Here is a 26,208-nt window from a genome sequence, read left to right as displayed (position 1 = left end):
TAATTCATTATTATAATAAAAGGGACCTCTTTGAGTCTTGATTTTTATCTTTTTTAAGTCAAAGCAGCTTAACTGAAAGTTTGGCACAGAGGAAAATGTTCTTTTCCACTGCAGAGGAGTTCATGTATATATTTGTTGATGCTGCTGCTGATTTGTGCAGGGTGAGTGTGTGTTGGTGTCCACTTTTTATTTACATAAATGTTATATTTCCTACATAAAAACTAAAAGCAACCTTGTAAAAATATGAATATCTAGGCATGTACAAAATCCTTGATTTCAGGAAGTCTTCTTTTAGATTAATCGTTGTGTTTTCTGATGGGTGTGTGTATGCCTGTAACGGATAGAAGTTTTGATATTTCCTTTTCCTGTTCTTCCAGAATTACATTCAGATCCTTTAAGTTTCACGTAATGGCTTAAGAAAATTTTTGTGCTCAAGTTCAGGGGTAGTTGGGAAAATCATTTTGGAGCAGTACAAATTGCAAATATCAAAATTGAACCCATAGCTGCATTTTTTTTAACCTGAGATGCACTAGAAGAAATTTTACATGGTAAGAAATATCTTTGACTGGAGTGTATAGTTCTCTGCAAAGTTAACACCATCTGAGATCCATCTCTTTTGCCTGCATAGAAAATACTGTGCTCTTCATCCTTTTGGGATTAAACTGTACAATATTCCAGTCAGGGAAGCCTAAATTTCAGATAGAAGCAAGAGCTCATACCTTAGCTCTAGACTTGTGCTAGCTGCCTCTAATTGGTACCTTATTAAGCTTGAAAATGTAATATTTGTGTCTGCTCTTCTCTGGTGACATAGAATCCCAAGACTCAGAACTCATATTTTAGGCAAAAGAGTATCCAGACAGGGTGTTTGATTCTTGCCCTGGCTTGCTTAGCTGCCCTGAAACTTTTTTCTTCCTTAGGAAATGCCATAAATATGTTTCCATGTGTTTGCCAGCTTTGGAGACAGCAGTACAATGTTTTGCTGGTGATGTTACTCTGCCATGTGTATCATCCTCCCCGCTGAAGAGTCTGTTTGCTCTTCTGGGGCTGCAAATTACAGCATACGAGAAAACCTGTCTTCCAGCTCTTCTTTGCAGTAGTTATTGTCACTAAATGCTGCCTGTCTCCCAAACATTAACCTTTCTTCCTAGTAGCAGTAACTCTTAACAGAAATTTTACTGGTAGCAGAGTGCCTGTTACTGTAGTTCAGTGGGGGTCATGATAATTTCCTTTCTGATTTCTTTTCCCAAAAATACTTGAGTGCACTTCCTGTTGGAGATAAAATCGTAACTTGTCTGAATAAATGTGGAGGCAGCTTGCCAAAGAGTGTGCTCATAATAAAGTAGCTGCTTCTTGCAGTTTTATTTCAAATTTTTACTATTTCTTTTAAATAGAAGGCTCAAAGCTGTACAACTATTCAAGCTCACAATTGATAACAGCTTGAAAATTGTGCATAAAGTGATTCTTAGAATGGTTGTTGCTTTAACATGTAGTATAATAAAAATAATTATATGCACAGTAGGGTTATCAACATTTATTAACATATAGATTATGAAGATAGCTTTGCTCTGACTAATGAGCATTTCAAGGGCAGGCTAAGCTAAAGCACTTTGGGAAGTCTGCTCCTTTTTATGTAGAGTCAGTCAGTATCAGCTAATTCATTGACTGAAATGTCCTTTCATTTTGTTGATTGAAAAGTAATGTGCAGTAGAATCCCAGAATCACAAAATTGTTAGGGTTGAAAGAGACCTCTGGAGATAATCTTGTCCAACCCCTTGCCAAGGCAAGAATGCTTTGGTTTTCATAGGGTTTTGTTGGGAGGCTTTAGTCTGCATTTACAGATACACTTGGTTTTATGTTTGAAACAAGGGGATCAAAGAAGCACCATACACCTGGGATGGAAGATGGGGAACTTTGAGTTTTCCCTTTAGCTTCAGGAGAAATTAATTTTACAGTCTTGGATCAGCCCTCAAAAAGGCTCTGCATCCTACACAGACAAGTTCTATCTTTGTTACTGGGCGATTTAAAATGCTAAAGGAGGGTATTGAGAGAAGTCTTCTTAAAGTTTTATGTGGTCTTTTAGAAAATCTGGCCCGGGTCAGAGTCTGTTTTGAAGATATAACCTGAGACCCTTTAATAGCATGAGAATTTTCGTTGAAAAGACTGAGGGAAGAGAAGTTTGGATTGCTGTCACAATCACAGTCCCCATTGCTGCCAAAAAGCTGAGCTACCATGTTTTTAGATTGGTATGAATCTGAATGCCAAAAAACTGTGCCTGGGAAATGTGTTCTTGTAGTTCCACTAACTGTCAGTAACTGTCAGTAACTGAGATTGGGTAATCATTTGCTGGCTAACAGATGCTTTTTTTCTTGTCATCTGGAAACAATGAAGTTGCTAATGACTGCTACCATTTGAGTGTCTGAAATCAACCAAGAATCTTCAACAAGGGAATATCTACTTTGTAAACTCTTCCAAATACTTTCCTACCCACACCCATATGCCAGATTTAAGTTTTAGAGATCTAGGAGAGATTGCAGCATTTCTTGTTCTGTTCATTTAGTATTTTTATTTTTGGGGAAGGTTCAAATCTTTTCATTTATTCTCTTTTACCCATTGTCCTCTAATCTTACCTAGTGTTATATCTTTTATTTTCCAATGAGTGGCATTAAATTTTGACGGTGGGGGCTAAGAAAAGAGTCACTCATATGCTTGCTTTTGCCACTGAAAAGCAGGATCATCTATCAATAATAATTCCAGGAGCTGAAGTTTTGGTTATAGAACATCAGTTTCAGATAGCTGAGGTTTTGGCTAATTGCTATCCCTAAGTAAGCCCAAACAGAAAGTTTTCCTGGAATCAGTGCAAGTTTGGGGTTAGGTTTTCTTCACTTATAGTTGGTTGTACTTAATTTGTGAAAATACAATTTGTGTATGAGGTAGGACCAAATTCAAAACTTGGGAATTGAATCTGTGTTTTGGTGTCTGGAATGATTACTGCTTAGTGGATATAGACTGGTATTTAGACCAAAGATGTTTGAAGATGCATTACACACTTTTTGGAGGAGTAGCTTTTTTTTTTTTTTTTTCAATACCCAGTACTCATTTTGGAGCATTATTGGTTATTGTCATCTGATTGTGATAATTGCACTATACTATGGGTTTTGACCCCTTTCTCTATAACTCCTAGGACATTGCACTGGCTAGCAAAAAATGGATGTCAGCTAACTCAAGGTATAATAACCTCTGCTGACTGCTGTCAGGTGTGTCCAAAAGTTAGTGACATATTGAGTCTGTGGCATAAGATCCTAGGTGGTATTTGAGGATTTTTCAGCTTTGATTTTTTTTGCACACTGGTGTAATAGGCAAGGCAGAAATAGACAATTGAGATCAGAAGTAGAAGCATTTTTGTTTTGGCATTGTTTATAAAAAAATGTTGCTTTTCAGAACTTTTCAATTTTCCGTTGGCAAGAAGAACATTAACACACATCTTTCATTAAATGTGGGAGAGGTTTGATCCTGGCAATGTTCTACCAGAAGGGACTGACCTTAACTTTGTGTCAATTCTATTAAAGTGGTTGTTTAGTCAGGACCTCAATCTACTCAAAATGTCAAGATTGTGACATCTTCAAACATTAGCCAGAGTAGGGGGCTAGTTCCTCTGGGGAGTCTGCCTTAAGGCATTAGGCTGTTACTGCTGTTTTTCTGGGGGGTGGATAAGTATCATACTTTTTTCAAAGGACAAAACTATTACAGACTGACTTCCTGCCACGTCCCCACCCCATCTCCCCACTTTGGACAGTGACAGTATGCTAAAAAGTATTTATCAGAAAGCCTTCTTCCCATCCTTGTCATCCTGGGGTAGGGTCACGGGGACACTGCATTTTCAAGCAATGCTGAGAATGAGAAGTAGGCATTGATCTTTTCCCTGCAATATATTAGTGTCAGCTCTTCTATCCATGAAGAAATATCATTGCTCTCTCCTGCTGGTACCTATCTGTGTTTTTGACTGAAATGAAATTAAACTTAGTTTCAGAGGTTGTTTTTTTCCACCCCTCCAGCAAACACATTAATCCAGTATTTCAACTGAATGTGGTAATCCTTTGCAATTAGTATGAAACATTGTCTTCCTCTGATAAATCTGGGCTCTATCTCATGCTGCAGCTGTGTGCTCTTGGTCCTAGGTTCCATATGACATCTTCACAAAATAGTTGAGGTTGGGAATTTTCTCTGGAGGCCATCTGGTCCAGCCCCCTGCTAAAGCAAGGTCCCCTAGAGCTAAGTGTCCAGGATCATGCCCAGGCAGCTTTTCAGTGTATTCAAGTTGCAAGACTTTGTAGCCTCTAGGGGTAACCTGTGCCACTACTTGCACTTTCCTAATCTTAAGATGCAACATCTCATGTTCCATTCTGTGCCCCTTGCCTCTGGACCTGTCACTGGGCAGCACTGAGAAGAGCTTGACTCTGTCCTCCTTGTACCCTCCCTTCAGGAATTTATACTCCTTATTAAGATCCCTCTGAGCCTTCTCTTTCCCAGGCTGAACAGTGTGGCCATGTCTCTTTTTTCCTGATGAGCTGAGCACTGGACACAGTGCTGAGTAGAGCAGAAAGATCACCTCCCTCAGCCTGCTGGCCATGCTCTTCCTAATGTACCCAGGATGCCATTCACCTTCTTTGTGGCAAGGATCCCTCTCTGGCTCATGTTTAACTTGATGTCCACCAGGACTCCCAGGCCTCTGTCTGCAAAATGCTCTTCTTGCTGTGTCTGGGTGTCCCCCAGCACATACTGGTGCCAGGGGTTGTTCAAGGGACTTCTTGAATGTCTTGAAGTTCCTGTCTGCCCATTTATCCTGTAAGCCTGTAAAGATCCCAGTGGATGTAAGCAAGACCCTCTGACATATGAGCCACTCCTCCCTGTTTGGATGACAGTTTGGGGTTATCTGCCAACGACTGGACAGGACTGGACCCAGTGTTGATCCCTGGATACACTGCTGGTCCTTGGCCTCCAGGCAGCCATTGTGGCACTGATCTCCTCCCTCTGGACCCTGCCATTCAGTTTTTTGTCTGCTCATCCAGCCCATACCTTGACAGCTTCTCTGTGAAGATCTTATGGGAGACAGTGTCAAAGGGCTCACTGAAGTCCAAGGAGGTGACGTGCACTGCTCTCCCCTTTTCTGCCAGTTATTTCGTCATATAAGGTTATCAGGTTATTTAAGCATGACTTGCCTTTGGTTGCTTTGAATCTATGCTGACTGCTCCTGGTGACTTTCTTGTCTTTCAAGACAAGTACTTGGAAATGGTTTCCAGGGTTAGCTGGTCCATCAAAAAAATTCTGCTCGTTAGAAAATTTTGAGCAGTCTCTACACATCTTTTGATTTTTCTGACTTCTTGTGTAAAAGTTATCCAATTTCATGAAATGTTTTCAAGGGTGCTGTTCTTTAATTTCTTATTATTTTCATGTTGTCTTATCCTGCAGCTGAACTCACTATTTGGAGTTTTAATTTCCTGCAGCTGTGAAAATCGGATGTTTTGTTATGAATGTGAGCTGTTGGTAGTGTTAAATTTTGATTTACTGAAGTGTGTGTTTGTAGTGCTGTATCATATGGGTTCTTTCTTGAAATCCCTTGTACGCTTGTCTCTCTGACTGGGCAGGGAGGAAATAGCACAGGATGATACTGGGTGTCTAGGGGGGAGGAGAGTGTTCAGGGTTTGCACATAAGTGCAGCTTTGGCAGGATTGATTGAAATGCACTCAGCAAAAAAGCCCTGCAAAGAGCCCTTGTGCAATGAAACCACTTGAGCTTGTCCGTGGTGTGTATTGAGACAGTACTTTTGTAGCCAGATATTAGTTAAAGAAGCAATTCTTTGAATTGCAAATGAAAATGTCAGTTTACTATTCATAGTGTCATGTAGGATGATATTACAAGATTTTAAAGTGAGATGACAAAAACCAGTTCTAAATTATTATGGAGGTTGTTATGATTTGCTGCCAAAAGAGGGGTCATTTTAACAGATCTTGTAGTCTGTATGCAGGGAGAGCTTCAGAGCAGAGTCAGGAGGTCTGAAGCACTTAGTGGTGTGTATCAGATTTTCTGCTAACAGTCTGGGTAGAAGTCGATCACTGGGCGATTCTATAGCAGTGTGGAGACATCTGAGATTTGCCTGCTAAAGCTTGACTGAAAGCAACACTACTGAAAGCATTGCAATTCTTAGGAATTACTGACTTTAAAATTCTGAGGATATTCAACACATACTCTGTAATTCTGTAATTGGAGGTGGAAGGGGATCTCTGTGTGTCAATCAGTGTCCTTTGTACTCCAAATTTCTATGGCTTATATGAAAATTTACTCATCTCTTCTGCTTTCTTTTAGAGACTTGCTTTCAATCTTTTTATCTAACATGATCTAAAGGGATTTATATAATGCTTATTTCCTTGGATGTAATGACTTTTTGAGTAAGAAGGAAAACGTGCATATGGAAGAGTATGGTGTGTGAATTTAAATGTGAAGTTCTTGAAAAAGTGTGGTAGTATGGTAGAGGCAAAATCTGCTTTATTTTCTATGTTCTAGTGTAGTTTAAAATATAATGGAATACATTGGCTTTAGCTTCTTGCATTTGTGAAAATAAGCAAAATCTTGTACCTCACAGTATCGTGGCTTAGAGGAGTAACCCCACCCTGCTGTGCCTCACAACTCAGTGAATCAGAGCTGCAGTTGTAAACAGCACTTTGGCAAATGAAGTATCCCCAGTGAGCTTCTTTTTCAGGTCTTCTCTGTGGGAATGGGAAGGAAGGAAGGGTTGGTGTGTGGGTTCTTTCACAGCTGGTCTGCAACTAAGCCTTTTGATCAGCCAGCGTGGTTCTCATCTTTGGTGTCCAGCTATTGTAGTCTAGCTGATGCATGTTTAAATTTCAGTGACTGTGATTGTCTAGAGTTAAACAGTCTTATACTCTGAGACCCTAGAAAATGGTATAAAATAACACTTGGGCTTTGTTTGTGAAATGAGGCAAGAGTATTTTTTGCCGTTTGGGGTGCACACACAACTACAAACAGATTCCAGTTCTGATTTTTGCTGTTGTCTCAAAAGCGTTGTGTGGTGCTGATCAGCTTGTGAAAGGTGTAATTTTGCAAAGCATTTGTTTGTTTGATACACCGGTAGCGTGGTCACTTTTTAGGGTCAGAGTCTTAGGGAGTGTAAACCCTTTTACAGAGTGCATCTCTGAACTACTTTTTAAATTTTTTGTTCATTCTCATTTTTTATGAGTGTCTTCTGTGCTACAGAATCTTGAAGATAGTTGGTGGAGGTTAGGCTCAGGAAGCTATGTTGACCATGTTTGAAATCCATGTCACTAGATACTAGAAATACTAGAAAATTCAGGTGGCTCACAGCTGTAAGATTTTTTTCTATATGGTTCAAGAGAGTCCCTAGAGCTTGAGGTGTGATTTTCGTGTGGGAGGTGATTGTGTCTACTTGGTGTTTCTGTTGCTGCAGTGAAAGGCAACACTGCAGAGTCAGCAGTGCTTACCAGTTGGTTTCCTGCCCTAGCTGAGGATTTGGCTTACACCACAGCCAAAGCCAGCTTGTTTTTCTGATCAGTCACACGATGAAGTCTTGGGAAAGGCACTTGAGTGCCAGTGACCTCTTGAGTATCAAAAGCCACTACTTGGCCACCCATCATGTTGCCATGGTCTGTTTGGGCTACATGTTCACCACATTTCTGAAAATCATAGTTAACTAACATCTGTTGAATTTGGTATCCAGATTTGAATATAAGGAAAATTGAGGTACTGCAAAGCACTGTGCCTGTAACTTGATTTCACTATTTGAAAAATAAAGCCAAACATGCTCACTGAGGGCCTTTGGGTTGAGCTGGTGTATTTGTGACATCCTGTAGCTTGAAGGTGAGTACCGTAGTTTATGTAGCTTTGCTGACTGACTGTTTTGGGATTCTTGTATTCCCTTAGGTACAACATTGATCCTGGCTTGTACTGTCCATTTTTCTCTCTTGGGGCATGCATGGAAGGTTTGAACTCTTTATTCAGTCAGCTCCTAGGGATCTCTCTCTATGCTGAACAGACAAAGAGAGGAGAGATTTGGTCTGAAGATGTTCGAAAGTTGGTAAGTGCTTTCAGATGCTGGGAACAAAGGGAAGAAAAACAAGAAAGTGTGTTCCTGTGAGCTATGAATCAAACTTTTAAAAAAACTACTTGGATACCTATCAAAAGCACAAACTAGTTATCTAATTTTAGTTGGAGTTAGACCTCAAGAGCATTATCATCTCTTTAAATGCCTTTTGGATGTTTGGTGTTTTATGGCCTTAACAGTAGCTCTGTGTCAAGGATGCCTGAATCAGAAGCAGTTTCTGTGTTTGGGGATTATTATTGCGCCTTTCTGAATGAGTCCTGTTAGTTTCTTTAGTTTCAGTTTGTAGATGAATAGAATGCTGTAGGTGTATGTCCTAGCAGACAGGTGTCTTTGCCTCATTTTTTTTCACTCTGTAAGTCATCTTTACTTTGAGATTGATTTTTAATTTACTTTTATTTTTCTGCCCTCTTTTTAGGGGAGGGTGGAAATAAAACTTGGGCAGTAACTTATTCATCGGGTTCCCAAGTTCCCCTGTTGTCTTCCTACATTTATTCACTGCCATATCTCCACTGCTCTTTTATCCTCAGCCTCTAGCAAGAGCTTCTGTTCTTATATACTGTGGGTCACTTTATAGTTACTCCTTACTCTTTCTGTTTTTATTTCCATGATAAATCAGCTTCTGTTTGTCACTTGGGGGCTACAGACAGTGCTTTTTGAATACAGAAAGTACTTTTAATACTAATCTGTGATTAGCTAGTTTTGAGTGAAATGCAGAAATGTCTGTAGTTTGGGATACAAGAAGTGAATTTTGTACATATTTTTTAAAATTAAAATTACAAACAGATTTTATATTAATTATTTCCAGTTTGTTTGTTATTTATTCATTATAAGTCTTCGGATTTGAATATTATGTCTTCAATTTACATGTTATCAGTGCTTTCGCTATGGAAATGATACTCTTTTTTTTCTTCAGGCTGTTGTTCACGAAACTGAAGGTTTGCTAGGATACATCTATTGTGACTTCTTCCAGCGACCTGATAAACCACATCAGGTAACATTTATGATCTGACTTCAGCTTGGGTTTTATGACTGTAGCATCAGTGCCATTTACATTCAGTATAAATTTAGTAAAACTTGCCTCATTTTAAAATAAATTTAAACAGAGAATGTCTGTAACTTCATGTGTGGGTTTAGGTAAAATATTTTTTAGAGCAAACTTTCATTTAAAAAAAACATCACCCAATAGACTGAACTCAGACTGTTTGTGGTACAGAGTAACAGGCATTATGAAATGTCATGGAACTCTATTTAGAGAAATGGTAGATATTTAAACACTTATTTTCTGGCCTGCTGTTTACAAGTAGAAACAATCTGACATTTCTAATCTTTACACTCAACTAATTTTTATTCGAAATTCTCCTTAAAACTGTAGATGGTTCTGCTGTAGATGTTGTGGCTGTCACTACCTAGTACCATTTTCAATAGGATACAGTACAGTAGACACTTCACTCAGTAGAAGCATCTGCAAATTTCCAACTTTAGTGAGGTGATGAGTGGCAGACTTTAAATCTGCATTAGTTTAATATATAACTCCTTATTTTTTTGTATTTTGCAATATACTAGAGTGCTGTGTAGTATATTTTTTAAAGAAGTTACCATGAAGGCTGAGGAGAGAACTTGATCTGCACATTATGGATTTGACACATCAGTAAATTTCTTGGCACTAGTGATACCTGTTAGAAAATTTGAATGGTTTTGATAATTCTAAAACATAAAGAAATAATTTTATTTTCTAAAAGTAACGCAGGCTTTCCTTTACGGAATAAAGTAATTTCCTTATGAATTTGAAGCATATAATAAGGATGGAGAAACAGTGCTGCTATTGAACAACACTGTTAATGATCATTGAATGCTGCTTGTGTAACTGAGTATATGTTCAGATTTGATTTAACAGTTTAATTTAATCATTGATTTAATATCATTGATATAATGACATTGGCTGTCTATGTTTGCTTTTTTCCTTGAAAAGGACTGTCACTTTACGGTTCGAGGAGGCAGACTAAAGGAAAATGGAGAGTACCAGCTACCTGTAGTTGTTCTTATGCTGAGCCTTCCCAATTCAGCAAGGGGTACACCGACATTACTAAGTCCTGGCATGATGGAAAATCTTTTTCATGAAATGGGACATGCTATGCATTCTATGCTGGGAAGAACTCGGTACCAACATGTCACTGGTAAGAAAGTTATAATAGTGATTTTTTTGTTTGAGTCAAATGTTTAATTTCCAGAAGAAAGGAGTAGATTAAAAAATAAAAATAGACAGAAGAAAACAAAAGAATAAAAAGAGTAAGAACCAAAAATGGTTGTCATGTTAATAGTTCTATACCCTTGATGATTTGAGAATACATTTTCAGATCCTTAGCTATTACGTAAAACTCAACCAAACAACAATTGAATATTCTTTTTCTAATAAGAATTAGATGTTTGTATCTCTTCTTTATGTAATGTTGATCTTTATTTTATTGGTGGCATCCACTCTTACAAGTTTGTCTTACGTGGAGTTCATAATTATTGGAATAGTTGGGAAATACGTAGTACTTAGTGTAAGACTGCAATGAATCTGGGTTGGGAAATGAATGAAGGATAATTAGTGAATTAAGTCTTGCAAAGGGTAGTGAGGGTATTCTCTGGCAGGTCTCTGGCTTCAATAACTTTCTGCAGTTGTGGCAGACAGGTCAAAGACCCATGCTGGCTAAGGCTCCTTGGCATGCTACTTTTTTTTACCTGTGGACAACTTGGTGTATTCTTTTCTGTAATAGTGTGCTGGAAATCTCAGGTATAGTAGGCATTTACATACTAAAAAAAACCCAAAACACCAAACAACCAAACAGATGAGATTGTAACTCCCTTGTCTGAAGAATTATTTTTTTAACATTTTTTACCATTTTTATGCTAGTGATACGAAGGGGTGTCCATGGTACAGTTAATCTTTTATCAATATGTACCTTTCCACCCAGTGGCAAAATACTCTTTTTTGAAGTTGTGCATTTAAAATCAAAATTGACTGAACTGTTTTATAAGTAGGTCACTGGTGGACATTGTTAAAACAGATGAACACTGCAAAATTCCTTCAGTATAAGCTCTGTATAGTCTTTTTGACAGCTAAGGACTCTCCCCCACTCCTTCCACTCATGTAGCCTTGCTCATCTTGAGCTACAGGAATACTTATATGCCCAAAATAGCTGTTTTGGTGCAAGTTCTCCTCTTGTGCTGAATCATGAGTGTCTGCAAGTCAATCTCTTGAAGGGACAGGAAATGGCTTATTTTGAGGCTCAGACTTTCCAGAAGTCCCTGTATATGGTTTCTGTGTTGCCTTAGCTGCAGGCAGTCCTGCATCCCAGAGGATTTCACTCCAGATCTAGCATTGCAAAAGCAGCATTGGAAGTTGGAGGTCAGTGGTGGTGTTTCTGCAGAGAATCCTTTTTTAATGGATTTGGAATGTGTAATAATCAAAGGGGTTGTCATAGGGATGTCTGTTAGGGACTGTCTGCTCTCACAGAACACAAGGATGGAAACAAGATGACTACAGGCTGTTGTGAGAACAAAAAATTTGACATTCTAGTTGAGATGAGCTGCGTAATTTGACATCTTTCCTGCTCTCTCTTGCTTTACTTTTCTTTAATTCAGAACTACACAGTGCAGATCATGCATTTTCAGAATGTAAGGAGAATGTTTGCTGTCAAATGGATTTTTCAGCACTGATGGACAAACACAATCAGTTTTATGTGTCAATGCAGAAGTGTATATAGCTAATGTGTGTGTAAAAAGGTCCAATGTGATTTGAAATTACATCAGAGATGTATCTAACAGCAGCAGGTGTTAGAATGGTAAAGGTACTGGTGAAATCTCATGCAATGTTTGGGCATGTTCGTTTTGTGTGTCTAGTCTGAAGGTGAATTCAAACTGCAGTCGGTACAGAGAAGAATCAGAATGGATAGTTTCTTAGACTTTATCTTGCCTTTGGATAATGATGGCTCAGAGAGAATATAGTTTCAATTTAGTAGGTAAAAACCAGTGTCATAAATGCTATTTATATTCAAAAGCAGTAACGGTCTAAATCATTGAGTGTAAACAGGTTATAAGTTATGATTAAAAATTAGTGAAAGGTTTGTAGAGGTCAAAGGATTGATTCAAAAAATAGTAAAAACATACTAGGATTTAAGTTTAATTCTGAATATTGACATTGTCTCTGGCAGACAGGGATAGAGGTGATGACCCAGTGGGTCCACTATGAAAGCAACAACTTTTACATTGCTAACTTTAATACACAAATCAGAAATTCAGCTTTGATTTAGCAATGTGTTATACTTTTTAATAACTTCCATTGGGTAAAATGCTGATAAAGATTAGAATAAATAAGGCTTTTGGGAAAGTGCTTTTTGAAAATAGTAACAGCTAAGATATTACCACATTGCACTTACATAGAACATGTCTTCAGTTTTCAAGAGTGTTCCTTGAATGAACGACTTGGTATTATAAAGCAAGATTAATATAAAGCATAAGTAAGCTCAGCAAACAGATGGAAGCTAAGACTTGTAACTGTGAATGGGATTAAGGCAGAGTTTTATTTACATTGTAGTTTAATTTAGGTTTAGGACACTTAAATAGATTTGGTGCTTCACGTAGGGCCAGTTTGGCTACAGTCTGGTTTAGCTTAAAAAGGGTGTGATCCAGAGCTTTATAAGGTGCCTCACCCAGCTGTTCAAATATTTTGTTTTACTTTGTGATTTGTAGTAAAATGTGTAGGATCATAATGAAGCTTTTCTGGCAGTATGTACAATAATGGAAATAAAATATTGACTTAAAAAATGAAAGAACATTAAAAGTTCACCAAAAGTCCAAACTGAAAGTTGCAAAACCTTTTGGGAAGAGTTAACTATTTGTGTTAGTGGAAATAGCAAATGCTAATACATACAATTATTCTACCTCTAGGAACCAGATGTGCTACTGATTTTGCTGAAGTTCCCTCAATTCTGATGGAGTACTTTGCAAATGACTATCGAGTGGTTAACCAGTTTGCAAGGCATTATAAAACAGGACAGGTAGGGAAAAATATGTAAAATATGAATAAATTTATGTAGGAAAATAATCATATTTACATGTGTTTTTGATTAATAATGTTTAACATAGAAATAAACAATGGATAAAATTGTTTTAGTAGTACAATTTCAGTTATTCAGAAAAAATGGTAATATTATCAGTGCAAAAAAGATAAATGTAATCTGTGGAAGAATACTAGGTTCTTGTATCTAAGGTTCCAATTAAATATTTAAAACTTTCAGCCTTTTTTTACTACGAGATGTAGTAGTAGTTGAACAACTTCCGTGTGAATCAAGTTGTTTGGAATAGTTTAATATAATTACAGGTAAGTTATGACAAAAATAGGATTTATCATTGAACACTCTAAAGTCTATCTTAAAATAAAGCTCAGGTGGCCAATCATGGATGTATATGGAAATGATCTGCAAAGTGTTTCGAAATTTCCCTTTTTAGCACAATGTAGGGCAGTGATTGAAATATTTTTGTGATGAAAAACATATTGCTCTGTTTAGGATTGTATTAGGATTAGTTAGATTTTGTCAGTTGTGATTTTCTGCATTAAAATTCTGATGCTGTTCTTACATGAAAGTATTCTTTATCAGTCTATTGCAAGAATCTTCTTTCTGTGAGGTATTTGGAAAACAGTGCTCTTTGGAACAAGGTGACTTTTGCTGGTCACTTTAAGACATGGCAATAGAAAATGATTTATATTTATTCTGACATTTCAAAAATTCCTCCTAAATTGTGTAGCTCCAGTACTTCAATGGGGCATTTTAGCCAATACTAAGCATTTAGTGTATTTCAGTATTATGGAAGTAGAATTATGTTTGCTTGCATTGAACAGTTAGGAAAATATGTTGCTTAACTTCTATTTTAATAGATACTATCTGAGAAATTTGCTATGTAATTTTTTTTTTATTTTTTTTTTTTTTTTGCAACAGAGCAATCGTTTCTGCAGAATTGATTGTGCTAAGAAAGGTCTCTTTGAAATCTGGGAGTTAAACTCAGTTCAGGAGCGTTGATCATTTATCTGTTTGAATCCACATACAGAAACAGTGCTTTCTGATGTTCTCTATAAAGTTCATGTAGTGTTTAAACAGCATGGAGTTAATCTGATTGCATATGAGCTTCACTAAAACATCTGAAAGAGATTTGTAGAATGTTATTTATGGCTTTGTATTTTCAAAATGACTTAACAAATCTAAACCATGTTTAGTTTCAGTGCAAAAGCTAAGAACCAGACACTGTGTCCCATTTGGCATTTCCATAAACTACTTCTGTTTATTGGTGGTGAAATCTTCCCCTTTCAGAGAGCAATTGAGAGGTTTGATGTAGAAATCCAGTCTTGAAGGAGGCAAGAATGGATTATGCTGAAAGATGAGAAGAAGAGCCTGAAACTGCTCTATGGCTCTTGAGAGCTTTAGATGGCTTCCTTTCAATTGCTTTTTTAAAATTTTAGATTGCATTTTTCAGCTATTATCCAACATATATAAATCTGCTTTTGCTTGTGTTTGTTCATCTAAACTGATTTTAAGAATCTAATATGACATTTCTATGTTTGTAACTTAAATACAAATAAATTGAAGTTATCTTTTCTGTTGAATATATGTTATGAAGTACTTTAACTTGAAAATCCCATCTCACATTTTCTACTTCACAAAGATCTTTTTGGGGATTACTTTCTCCGCATGTTCCCTGATTAGTTCTTTTGTTGTGCAAATCGGAAATGAGTTTTTTCTTTGTTTCTCCAGTTTTTGATTTATTTAGAAAAAAAAAAAAGAGTCCCCCTTTTCAAGGGGAACTAAGAAAGGTGGATGAAAAAGTTAAAATGTGAAAATTGTGAAACCATTTTATCAATATATTCTTCTGTATGAGAGCTTCCATTAATTTTCTTCTCATGAATTAAGAGACTGAGCTTTTCTGTGCTAGAAGGAGCTTTTCTGCAACAACTATACCAACAGAGCTCTGCTGGATGTTGGCAGAAAGAGGACTTGCTACTGGCTCAGTTTGTGTTGGAGGCAATGCAGATAATTTGCCAAAGTACCTTCTTTTGTGTTGCTGCATCTACAGTCTATTTTTTCCATATAATCAGGTGGTGTGGTTTTTAATATTCCTACTGAACATAATTGCATCAGAAAAACTTGTCAGTATAATCTCGTATTAGCCATTGCTATAAAAGTCAGTTGTAGAAGGACTCATCTTTGAGGATCTGCACTTACAATCAGTGCTAATGCTTGTGGGAAGAGGAAGGCAAAGAGGTGTTTTGATTATTAAAACGTGTGCACTGTTGAAATTTGTATTTCAGTAGCATGGCAGAAAAAGAAATTGATGGGAAGACTTTCAAAGATGAGAGTTCATTCAGACGTAGATCATGAGGTTCAAGTCCAAAATATCTTGAAGTTTATAGAAGGCTTGTCTCTGCCTTCTGTCCCTTTTGAAAGGCTATGCTGTTGAATGTTGAGGAGTGACAAAGCTTACAAGCCCTTCTATCAAAAGGAGCAATTCTTTTGAACTTAGTTGAAAAAGCTGGCCAGTACAAATCTATTTGTTTCAATAAAATAGCAAGCCTAGTTTTCCTTTCATCTGAAAGATGAGTCAAACCAAAAAAAGTCCTTGAGATAAAATGAATAAATAGAGAAGACTATAATAATTAGTTACCAAAATTGGATTAGTCGGGTAAACTCATGAAGCCAAGCCATATCAAAATGAGGGCATTACAGTGCTTAAGCAGACAATCTGGTGTATGGGTGCCATTCTGTATCACTGTGATTGTTTAATTTCATTTGTGAAATGCAGAGATATGTGATAGGTCTGAGCTAAATGACTTTAAGCTTGTGCATCTTTGGAGGCTCTCTTGAACAAAGGCCAGTGTTTCAGCTGTTCAAATCTGAACTGAGTTCATTTACAAAGAAATTACAAAGACAGTATTGTATTAGCACGATTATAAGAATAAGCCCACAGATAGTAAACAGTTGTAATGTGTTGCAGTTACTACACAATGTTAAGGAATTAAGCATGCTTTGAGGCACAGGGAATTCTGCTCTTTTAGCCACCATGAAAAAGATGCTGAAAAATTAATTCCAAGATCTTAAAGTTACTTAATGGAGAAAGCTAGAAAAGTGGACCTCAAAGTAAAGCATTAGTATTTACATTTTAAAAATTGAATGGTTATTCGATGACATAGTTTTAGCCAAAGCTCTGTGAAGTCTTTCTTTTAGAAGGGAGATGATAGTCTCAATTTGGTTTTATCAGAGAGTTCATCTTTCAGGAGAAGTGAAGTAAGAATGCTGATGCTTTTTTTAAAATTCATTCAGCTGCTTATTAAGTGGCTTTGTGAGATTGTAATGGAGCAAGGAGCAATAGTTTCCATTGCCTGAAACAGTACATGCTCCACTTCAAGACTTCAGTGTATCTATGTTGATGACATTCACAGAAACATACCGTGGAGTGGAGTTGTGATCTTTGAAAAACCCTCTGGAGTCAAATTTTGCTTCCCTGAAATCTGAAGTATTAAGATCTCAAAGGTGTTTTGGGAAAAATAAGTGATTTCATTATACATTTAAATTCTTTCAATTTAATCTAATTTTGGCAGTGCTTTTCTGATGCCAAATTCTGCTTAGCTTGTAAATTATGATCACAACACAACCTTTGAGCCAGGTTAGTAGTACTGATAGATTTAAGAAACATATAAATGTTTTTTCCTCCTTTTACTTTTTGTCAACAGGTGTAGGTAGTCATAAGAATGACTTGTACTTTCTTGTTGATTTTTGTCTGCTCAAACAGTAGAGATTGCTCTTCAATGCACAGTAGATTGACATTGTTTGATTGTCGTTCATATGGCTACAAAAATTGTTAACAGAATTTTCTTGGAGACTTCTGGTGAAAATTTTACTTGGTGTCTAGAACTTCCTCTTGCCATCATTTAATATAGAAGAAATATAAAATTGAAAAACCATTGTGTTGAAAGAGTTGGTTTGATCTTACTGGTAGGAGAGCTCTTGTCTTTAACACTCTTAAAAGATAACTCTGTAAAACATACATGTTTGCGGTTGCTAAGCTTTTGGTTGTTCTGGTCGTTAACACTGACAAATTACAGTTTACGAATTTCCATCCAGTTTTCTCATACTTTGCTGTATCCTATATACAGATGCCCCTAGAAGAAATCAGTTTGGTTTAAATCCATGTTGTACTAGTTCACTAGAAAAAAAAGCCTCCGAAAAACTGCTAAAACTTGCTGATAGGTTTTGTGCTTAACAAAATCTGTTAAAAATTCTATAGGTTTCCTCGTTGAAACCATGTTATTGCAAACTCAGATGTACTTTAGTTCCAAGCTGAAAGGGCATTGAAGGATGTGCTGTACTGGTGTAAGAGGATGAGATAGAGACATTCATAGAGCAGGGAGAATAATTGTCCATCCAAAATACTTTAGCCAATTGTAACATTTTTCTACTTTACTTTGTGCCTTATTAAATTCTCTGGTTCTATACCATGCTTGACCTAGATAATTTCTGACTTGGAGAAGAGGTTGCAAGCCTTAGCAAGTACTGCATAAAGCTGCAGTGCAACCAGAGAATTTCTCTTACCTCCTTCAGCTTTGAGATTCTAGAGTCAATTGATTAAATTTTCTTCATTTAGGTGTAACTTCTCTAGAGCTGGATTTTTATTCTATGAGTATTGTTTGTCTTGAATTCATATAATTTACAGAGAATCTAAATATATGGCTCTGCCATATCTGTAGACTTTCTTGGATTATTTCTTTAATGCTTCAACGTATTATAAAAGCATTGGTATGATTTTAGAGTCGAGTTTAACACCTAGCATCTCTATAACATTGTACAGCTTGTAGTACCTTTCTTAATATTTTAGAAAGAATGCAGTTACTTTAACCATATTTCATTTGTTTGGCTAAGGAAGGTGCTAGGGAAAAAAAAAGAAATGCTTGTTAGGAAAAGCATCTATTGAAAAGCTTCAGCAAGTAGTGGAAGAAGTGTAAGGTCAAGCATTCACAAACAGACGTTCTTAAAAATCTGGCATTAAAAAGTCTTTGGATGTATTTGCAGACATCTGGATGGAAAGTCAAAAAGTTTGTTTAATGACTTAAAAAGTGTTTCTGATTTTTCAGTCTGTGGTGGCGTGGATAATTTTATTGCCATAGATGTGGAATAAATTTAACTTTGTTAAAATTTTCAAAGGGTAGATATTTACTGTCAGTACAGCTAAATATTTTTATGTGGGTTAGGGCAGAAGGCCTGATGCTGTCTCAGTCGAACTTATGAAAACCCAGTATTATTAAACTCAGTATTATGAGTTATATGATGTGGGAGGGCTTTAACTGCCCAGTCTGTTCTTTATGTCTAAAAATAGTAATAACATTTTTAACAGGCATATAAGGGAATATGGAATCAGTTTATAGATTTCACACAGTGATTTCTCTATTGCTATGTGGATTAATGCTATCTTAATTGGCCATTTAATGCTTTGTTCAGCAAATATTTCCTTCCTCAATGCAAAGCACTTCAAATATGTTTTATTACCACTAGGGTTTTTTTTTGTATCTTCAATCTTTTCTAGTAATTAGCTATTTAAACACAATTTACAAATAAACAGTAAGTCTAAATGTGATTTGATTTTTTTTTTTCAAGCCACTACCAAAAAACATGGTGTCAAGACTGTGTGAGTCCAAAAAGGTGTGTGCTGCAGCTGATATGCAACTGCAGGTATGTGTTATTCATAAACCTTTATTTTATGTGGATATGTGTGATTGATCAGTCACTTCTGTAAATAATCAGTGATGCTATTCTTCAAAGGAAGAAAAAGAAATTAGACTTCTATCTAAAATGGTATTTGGCCTTTTTCAGAACTGCAACAGCAGTTCTCAGACATGTGCAGTAGCATTAGCATCCAGCCAAGCTTTTTTACAGTAAGCATTTGGCTGCATTTAATGTGCTACAGGGTTTCGCTGTGTGATTTTGTTTTCTCCTTTGTTTTGTCTTAAGCCTGAAGCATATAGTTTTTCCTTCTACAATTAACCTGATGTTTAGGTGAGATAACTCTGCTAGTACCTTAGTGAAGGTTAGTTACTGAGATGTGGAAAGAAACAAATGCACAGATCTTTGGTATCTCTTCCTTTGACAAGTGTCGTACGATCACAACCCTGTCTACAAACATGAGTTAGGCTGGCTAACTGAAGTTGATCTGAAAGAGAAACTTAAATATTTGCAGTTTTTTCTGTGCAGTTACATAGAAGACTTTAATCAGAAATCTGGAGTGTGGAACTGTAAGTTGTATACATGTCGTTTACATTAATCAAAGCCAGACTGATCACTGTTTTCAGTGTATATATGTATTTTTCATTGGTTAAACTTAATGGGCTTTTGAACTGTGCTTTCAGTGCAGTGCTGGCTGTCAGCAGCCAGTGCTACCTGGACAGGTGCTACCTGTGGCTATACCTCAGTGACATGAAAATATAACTGCACCATCTCTGCAGCTCTGATTTTGAAATGCACAGTGCTGGCTTTGAAAGATTCTCATAAAGATGTCTGATAATCCAGAAAGAACGTGGGCAAGAATATAAATAATACAGGAGGTTTTTATTGGGAAAAAAAGTGGATTGAAATAAAATTTATACTGTGATTTCTTAATCATGGACCTTAATTCATGAGGGTACAACACCCGTACAGTTTAATAACCCCAAAGTATTGATCAAGTCCTTTCACATGCACCCATTCTTTTCTGGTGTCTCTGTCCATAACAGCTGTCTATGTCAGTATCAATCTGACAGATTTCTTTCAGCTTTTTATATGTATTTGCTATGATCTTGTCAAGGTTTGAGACCAAGTTGGCATTGTGGAGGCTAAACAGGCTTGGACATCAAGCAGTATACGTCACAAATATATTCACAAGTGACATGGCCTCCTTGTTCTGTGGTGCAGGAGTGAGTGTTCCAAAAGGAGAAGTCATTGCATCAGTTGCTTGTGCTGGGGCTGTGCAGTGCCCCTGCTGCTGTTGGGCCTCAGCTGCTCCTGCTCTTTAGAATCTGTCTGGGAGTCACTCCACACCCCATGGCTCAAAAACACCCACTTCTGGTGGCCCAAGTTCCTGTGGGTGCCTAATGATTGACTGATGCTCAGTGATGCAGTGATTTAGCAGGCTGCTTGCCATCAAATTATGCTTGTGTAAATTAAGTTCAAATAGTTTCAACCTGTGCCAAATGACCACAGTGACATACTGAATAGTATTATTAATTTCCTACTTTCAGCACTATGTTTTTGGAGATGCTAGGTGTAAAATCTGCACAAGTGTGCGCTCATTTCAAAGAGACAGATTGGCAGAACTGTTCTGTTGAATAATTCAGAGAAAAAGTCCCAGAGAGGTTGACTAAATGGCAAATATAAAGCTAATGCATTCCACTTTAGAAGTGCATGTTACACATGCAGATTTAAAAGTATAATAATTAATTGAAGCAAAATATATTTTAATTTGCAGATGCCAAAGTATATACGTGCTGCTAGCTATATGCCTGAAAAAACTGTGCATGATGATTCTCATACCATTCCTTCACACTTTGCAAAGACTTATTCTATATTGATGGCTACATGCTATGTTAGCTATATTTGACCTTTAAAAGAAGAAAAAAGGCTGACAAATGTTCCAGCAGTGTGGAAAACACCTAGAGGTTCTTCTGTGGTCTGTTCAGAAAATAAGTCTATTGGCACGTGAAAGTAAGAAATATTTCTGCTTTTTCATAACTGTCATACCTCTGAATTTTCTTCTAGGTCATGTAATCAGTTAGTCAGAAGGAAAGACAGGAGAGTCTAGATGTCTTCTCCTAAGGCTTTTGTCAGGCAGATTGAATCCCAGAGTCTTTCAGTCAGTAGTAACTTCACTGGAAAATGCTTAAGTGTGTGCATATTAATGCTGTTAAGCAGACAAGGAGCTAGAAAGGATTAGAATCAAATGAAACTAATAAATACCAATGTAAGTGCAAAGTGCAAAGGAGATAGTATAAAGATACATAATTTTTTGATGGTGTTTTTATATTTTGAAGTCTTTTGAGAAATGTGTTTTACTGAAATTAGAAATCTTCTATCTACTGCTTGATATTAAATATTAGCTTGCTCCTCAGCAGTATCACCTAAAATCCTGTGGTCCTGGGATGTGTTTCCCTTTCCCATTTCAAAGGCCTGTGTAAACACACAGAGCTGTGGTTTGTAGATGGAAATGCATATGGGTATAAAGTTCATCCAAGTTTATTTTCAGGGATGGTTTTTTTAACTGTGCTGTCCAGGTGGCCTGGCTCATAGCTTTCTTCCCACACTGTACATGTGCCAGGATCAAGGGAGAGCTTATAGCTGACTTCAGTGACTCATTTCCCTGTCACCACATTGTTATTGAGGCAGAACATAGAACTGGCCTTCAGTTGACATTTCCCCACTTCCTAGCTGTGAGTTGAGCTTTTGCTCCTTGACCACAAAACACATCACTCCAAATTTCACTTTAGAGAAGGTCCCCTGCAGTGCAGATGCAGTTCCCCCATCTTGTGAGGAACACTGAAGAGCAACTGCAGACTGGTCCAAACAAAGATGGGAGATAGAAAAAAGAGGATCAAGGCTGTGCTGAAGCTTGATGCTAAAATCTATTGTCAGATGCTGAAGTTCCTCGTGTTTGATTTGGGTTTTGTAGAGAGGAGAGGGGAAGTTAATGTGAAATGACTATTGCAGAGTTAAAAAGGTCTAAGGTGACAGGAGAAAGCGAGCTTTTTAGGACTATTACCTCAGGTAATTTTCAGGTCTATTCATGGTATTTACTGTGGATCATACTCTCAGTCACCCTTGCTACCATAAACCTGCAGCTTTTGTTAAACTGTGTTAAAAAAAAAAAAAAAAAAAAGAATGGGATTCTAGTGACTAGGAATGCAAAGCCATTGTAAAGCCTCTTTTTCTTCGTAGATAAATAAGAGTAAAAAAGCTTTGTAGTTTTTGTAGTGTAGGTTTCTCTTTATATTTTTCGTTGGAGCAGATGCTTGCTGCCTGCTCTGTGTTTGTAGATGGACAGTGTTGAGTGCTTACGTGTCTTGTTCAGCGTTGCTACCTGGGACACGAAACTTGCAATGTCATTAATGGGGGATTGTGCAAGTGAAGTCTTACAGATTTCTCTTCTCCTCATTAGACATGCAGGAAGCAAGCAGGTAATCTAGGAGTAGTTCCTGCAAGTCATGGTTTATTCAGTCCCCTTCTTATAACCCTCAGTTTTTCTTGGAAAAAAATCCATGTGCACATTTGTTATTTGTCAAGAGACACTGTCAAAGGGTTTATCAGAATTCTGTATGTTAGAAGACAGCTTGTTCAAACAGGAGGAATATACTTCTTTAGAAACAGTCACAGTTTTGGAGAAACTACACGTATACAGAACAAATAAAAAGATGCACAATTCAGATAAATTATTAAAGAGTTCACATTGGTTTATACTAAAATTTCATAATAAAGAATCTTTTCAGAGGTTCAGGGGGTTGTGTTATTTAGATGACATGAAACATCCAAACCGCTTTTTCTCCATAAAATTTCATGGTTATAGTTCCTGGAACAATGTGTTTATGTCATTGGAGATGGTATTGCATGCTGGGAGTATGAGTGGGCCTGAATCTCTAGCCAAATTATTTGCTTCGTTCCTTGCAAAAGAGCTTTTTGAGACTCCTTATTGTCGACTTTCCTGTGAAATGTGCCTACTACAGGATGACCTGATCTCTTTCCTTAAACATCTGGATCAGTCAACCTTCTCAAAAATATCTTGTGTTGCACAGCAGTGGGTGTCCTCTGTCTTCCTTGCACACAAAATAGGAAATCTTCATACTAAAAAAAAAGGGCTGCGATCATGTCTTCTATCCATGCCTATTTCATGATTTTTGTTACTGTGCCAGAGACTCTGCTTTGCTATCTTTGCTTGGAAGGTCTTTTTAATGGTGCCACTTTCCTGCTCTCCAAACACCTCAGTAGTTTGGTCAGAACCTGTGTTCTGCTGTAGTTCACATGCATAAAAATTTTTATGGAGCAGCTTGTACGTCTGGAAAAATACCCTCCTGGTGCAATGTGCTTTGAGCTAAGCTTAAACTTCAGCAATTTATTGCTCTGGTGGTGAGAGCTAAAATAAAGGAAAAATCTGCCTTAGTACTACACTGTTGCAGGGCTCTAGCAGAAACTCGGTAGCATCAGCAGCTCTGTGTAGTGGGCATGGTGCTTTTAGGTCAAATGTTGGACTTGATAATCTTGGAGGTCTTTTCCAAGCTCATTGATTCTGTAATATTCTTAACATAATTCTTATGTTCACTGCCTAAGCCATAACTTAACCCTGCAAGAGTGAAGTGTTCTCATTGGCTGCATGTGCACATCTTGAAATAGCTTATTTTGCAGTGTCCACTTAAATAACTTTTAAATAAATAACTTAAAAATAGGGAGTTTTAATTAAATCTCTTTAAAAATACTTTTCTTGAAAAGGGGAATTGCTGGAGGGCCTTAGGGACAGATGTTAATTTATTTGAAAAATGCAGACAATGTAGTACTCCCAATGTGCTGACATAAACATGGATTTATGAAAGGTCATGATGGTGGTGGTTGTTGTACTTCAAAAACCTGGTTTTCTCATTGTATAACATTAGTGTGTTATACTGATGATAGAAGATTTCCAAGCTATATGTATTTAAACTATTCACTCTCCCTACACCATCTCTCACGTTCTTTTGTTTGTGTCTTTTTTGGTTTTCATATGCCAATAATATATGCTGAAGACCAATGTATTTTCTCTCTTCAGGTATTTTATGCTGTCTTGGACCAAATCTACCATGGTAAACACCCTCTAAAAAAGTCAACCACAGAAATTTTAAAGGAAACACAGGAGAAAGTTTATGGACTGCCATATGTACCCAATACAGTGAGTTGCAACAGAGTAACTGTATAAACTGCACCTTTTTTTTAATAGCATACTAATACCCCTTCCTCTCCCTGACCTTTGCCCTGCACACTTACGTGTTTACTGCTGTATTGTTATATTGAAAGAGTTTTCTTTCACTCACTTTGCCCAGAGAGAAGGGATGTTTTTGTATAAGTGTAGTCTTTTAATGATGAACTTCATTACCTTGCCTTTATTTTCTTAGTAAAGAAAGCACTGGAAACAATATATCGGAGAGAGGGTTTATTCAAGCTTTTCAAAGGCTGCTTATAAAAGGCAGCAAAACACTGTGCTGCACATTGGTGTTTGTATGACGCCGGCGTGAGAGAAAGTGTGAAGCAGGAAAGGGAAGTGTGTTTTTGTCATTGTATTCCTGTGACCTTCGTCGTGGCATTTATCCTTTCATGTATTTCTGAACGTGTAAAAGCCTGGAGTTCTACTGAGCTATCTGATTTTCTTCATCATGACTTGCTTTTGTTCTGTGCTTCATGTGACAGCCAAAGGTGTAGTTTGCATAGACATCAGTCATGGGATTTCCTGGTCTGTGTGAAGCTGAATTCCTGCCTGGAGCCTGGCTCCCCCAGTCACTGTTTGACACTGGTCAGAATACCCAAATCCTTTTTCTTCTCCAAAAATATACTTTTCTCCTTAGCAAAATGTGTCTTTCCTTCTTTGAGAACGGTGTTGGGAGATACATTTCCTTGTCAAAACTGTACTGCCACTGCTCACACCTCCAAAAGAGTAGTGAGACTATGATTGACATCTTGTAGTGAGACTATGATCATTTTGAAGTGGGACAGCAAGTTTTGGCCTAGAACTTAATCCCAGCAAAATATACTGTGAACTTCTGAATAGTCAGAAAGTCTATGTTTATATTTATTGAATGTAAAATTAGTGTCAAGAGCTGTAAGTTTAAATTTCAGTAAAACATTGTGAAAAATTGCATTAGAATAACAGTACTTTGTAGAGTATTTAATATCTGGAGTTTATCTTGCTGTCCTTTGCTGTTCCTCCTTCCAAACTTGAGACATGTTTACATGTTTAATTTGTAGTCCAGATTAAAAAAATAAAAGCCTTGAAAGTAAAGGTTGGGGTTTTTAAGTGAGCAGAATATATTTCTTCCTTTCTTTTGATTTCAGAGCTAGACATTAATTACAGTAATAGGGACCAATTTTTATTTTTGTCTGTTATTTGGCTAGGTACTTATAGAGAAAACAAAGTGCTTCAATTATTTGAATTTATCTGTTCTCTATACATTTAGATTCCGTTATGTATTGTTAAATCAGGCTTCTATATCTTAAGTTAGTGGTGTTGGAAAAGAGTATTTCTTCCTTAATGAAGATCTTCACTGCATTAATGTGACTTTTCTGTAGCAGTATTGTCTGTCAGGGCTACAAACATCCATTATTATCTCTTCCTGATGATCCCTAGTTCCCTTTTCTGCTCTTGAGAGTCAAGTAAATTTAGTGAATATCCTGTGAATGTAATTGGTTGGGCTTCAGTCTTACTGTGCAGACTTTTTCTCTGAAGTAGAGCCACAGTATATGCCTTCAGCAGATAAATTTCTGTCATTCTCAGAAGACAGCAGCTCAGATAGTAGGACAACTTGCATGTGTCTTTTTGTTACAGTGCTTTCAAAATGAGGCATATAGACTACACCTAGTAAGTAAATGCTGCTGCCCCTATGAGGTGTACCTGTTTAAGGTAAGCCTAGGCATCATGTGTTACATACCAACGGTAGGAGGGATAGGGCAAAAAAAGCCCTATTGAGAGACAGTGCAATCTAAGTCCTATTGAGGTCTATATTTGCCATTCAAACAGATTTTGCAGGCACTGGGGCAGCAGGCATTGCACACAACAGTGTTTGCATTGGCTGTGTTGATGCAGACGGGCACAGGAGCTGGTGCCACATGTGAAGCAGAAAGGAAGTCAGAGGGAAGCATAGAGAAACAGCACCTCACTAGACTTTGTTTGTCTGAATAATGCAAATCTCAGTTTCTGGCTGGCCACTGCTTATCTGCTCAAAAGTATACAGAGTTTACTGCTGGCTCCTGGAGGATGAAATTCCACTGGGATTTGATTGCTCTGTTACT

The 26,208-nt window shown here is 37.2% G+C and overlaps 1 protein-coding gene across 1 annotated transcript in view; it reads left to right on the top strand.

The window, feature by feature from the left end:
- The window catches only part of MIPEP (mitochondrial intermediate peptidase), a 65,205-nt gene that overhangs the window by 19,483 nt on the left and 19,514 nt on the right, over positions 1 to 26,208 (top strand). The window contains exons 11-16 of the mRNA XM_014879673.2: positions 7,954 to 8,107; positions 9,048 to 9,125; positions 10,104 to 10,308; positions 13,067 to 13,176; positions 18,817 to 18,891; positions 23,978 to 24,097. Of these exons, the coding sequence (XP_014735159.1) occupies positions 7,954 to 8,107; positions 9,048 to 9,125; positions 10,104 to 10,308; positions 13,067 to 13,176; positions 18,817 to 18,891; positions 23,978 to 24,097 (742 nt within the window). The remainder of the gene's footprint in view (positions 1 to 7,953; positions 8,108 to 9,047; positions 9,126 to 10,103; positions 10,309 to 13,066; positions 13,177 to 18,816; positions 18,892 to 23,977; positions 24,098 to 26,208) is intronic.

Source organism: Sturnus vulgaris, chromosome 2 (genome assembly GCF_052056855.1).
Source record: "Sturnus vulgaris isolate bStuVul1 chromosome 2, bStuVul1.hap1, whole genome shotgun sequence".
Lineage (NCBI taxonomy): Eukaryota > Metazoa > Chordata > Aves > Passeriformes > Sturnidae > Sturnus > Sturnus vulgaris.
Note: the sequence above shows the minus strand (reverse complement) of the source record. Positions and strands in the feature narration are given on the sequence as shown.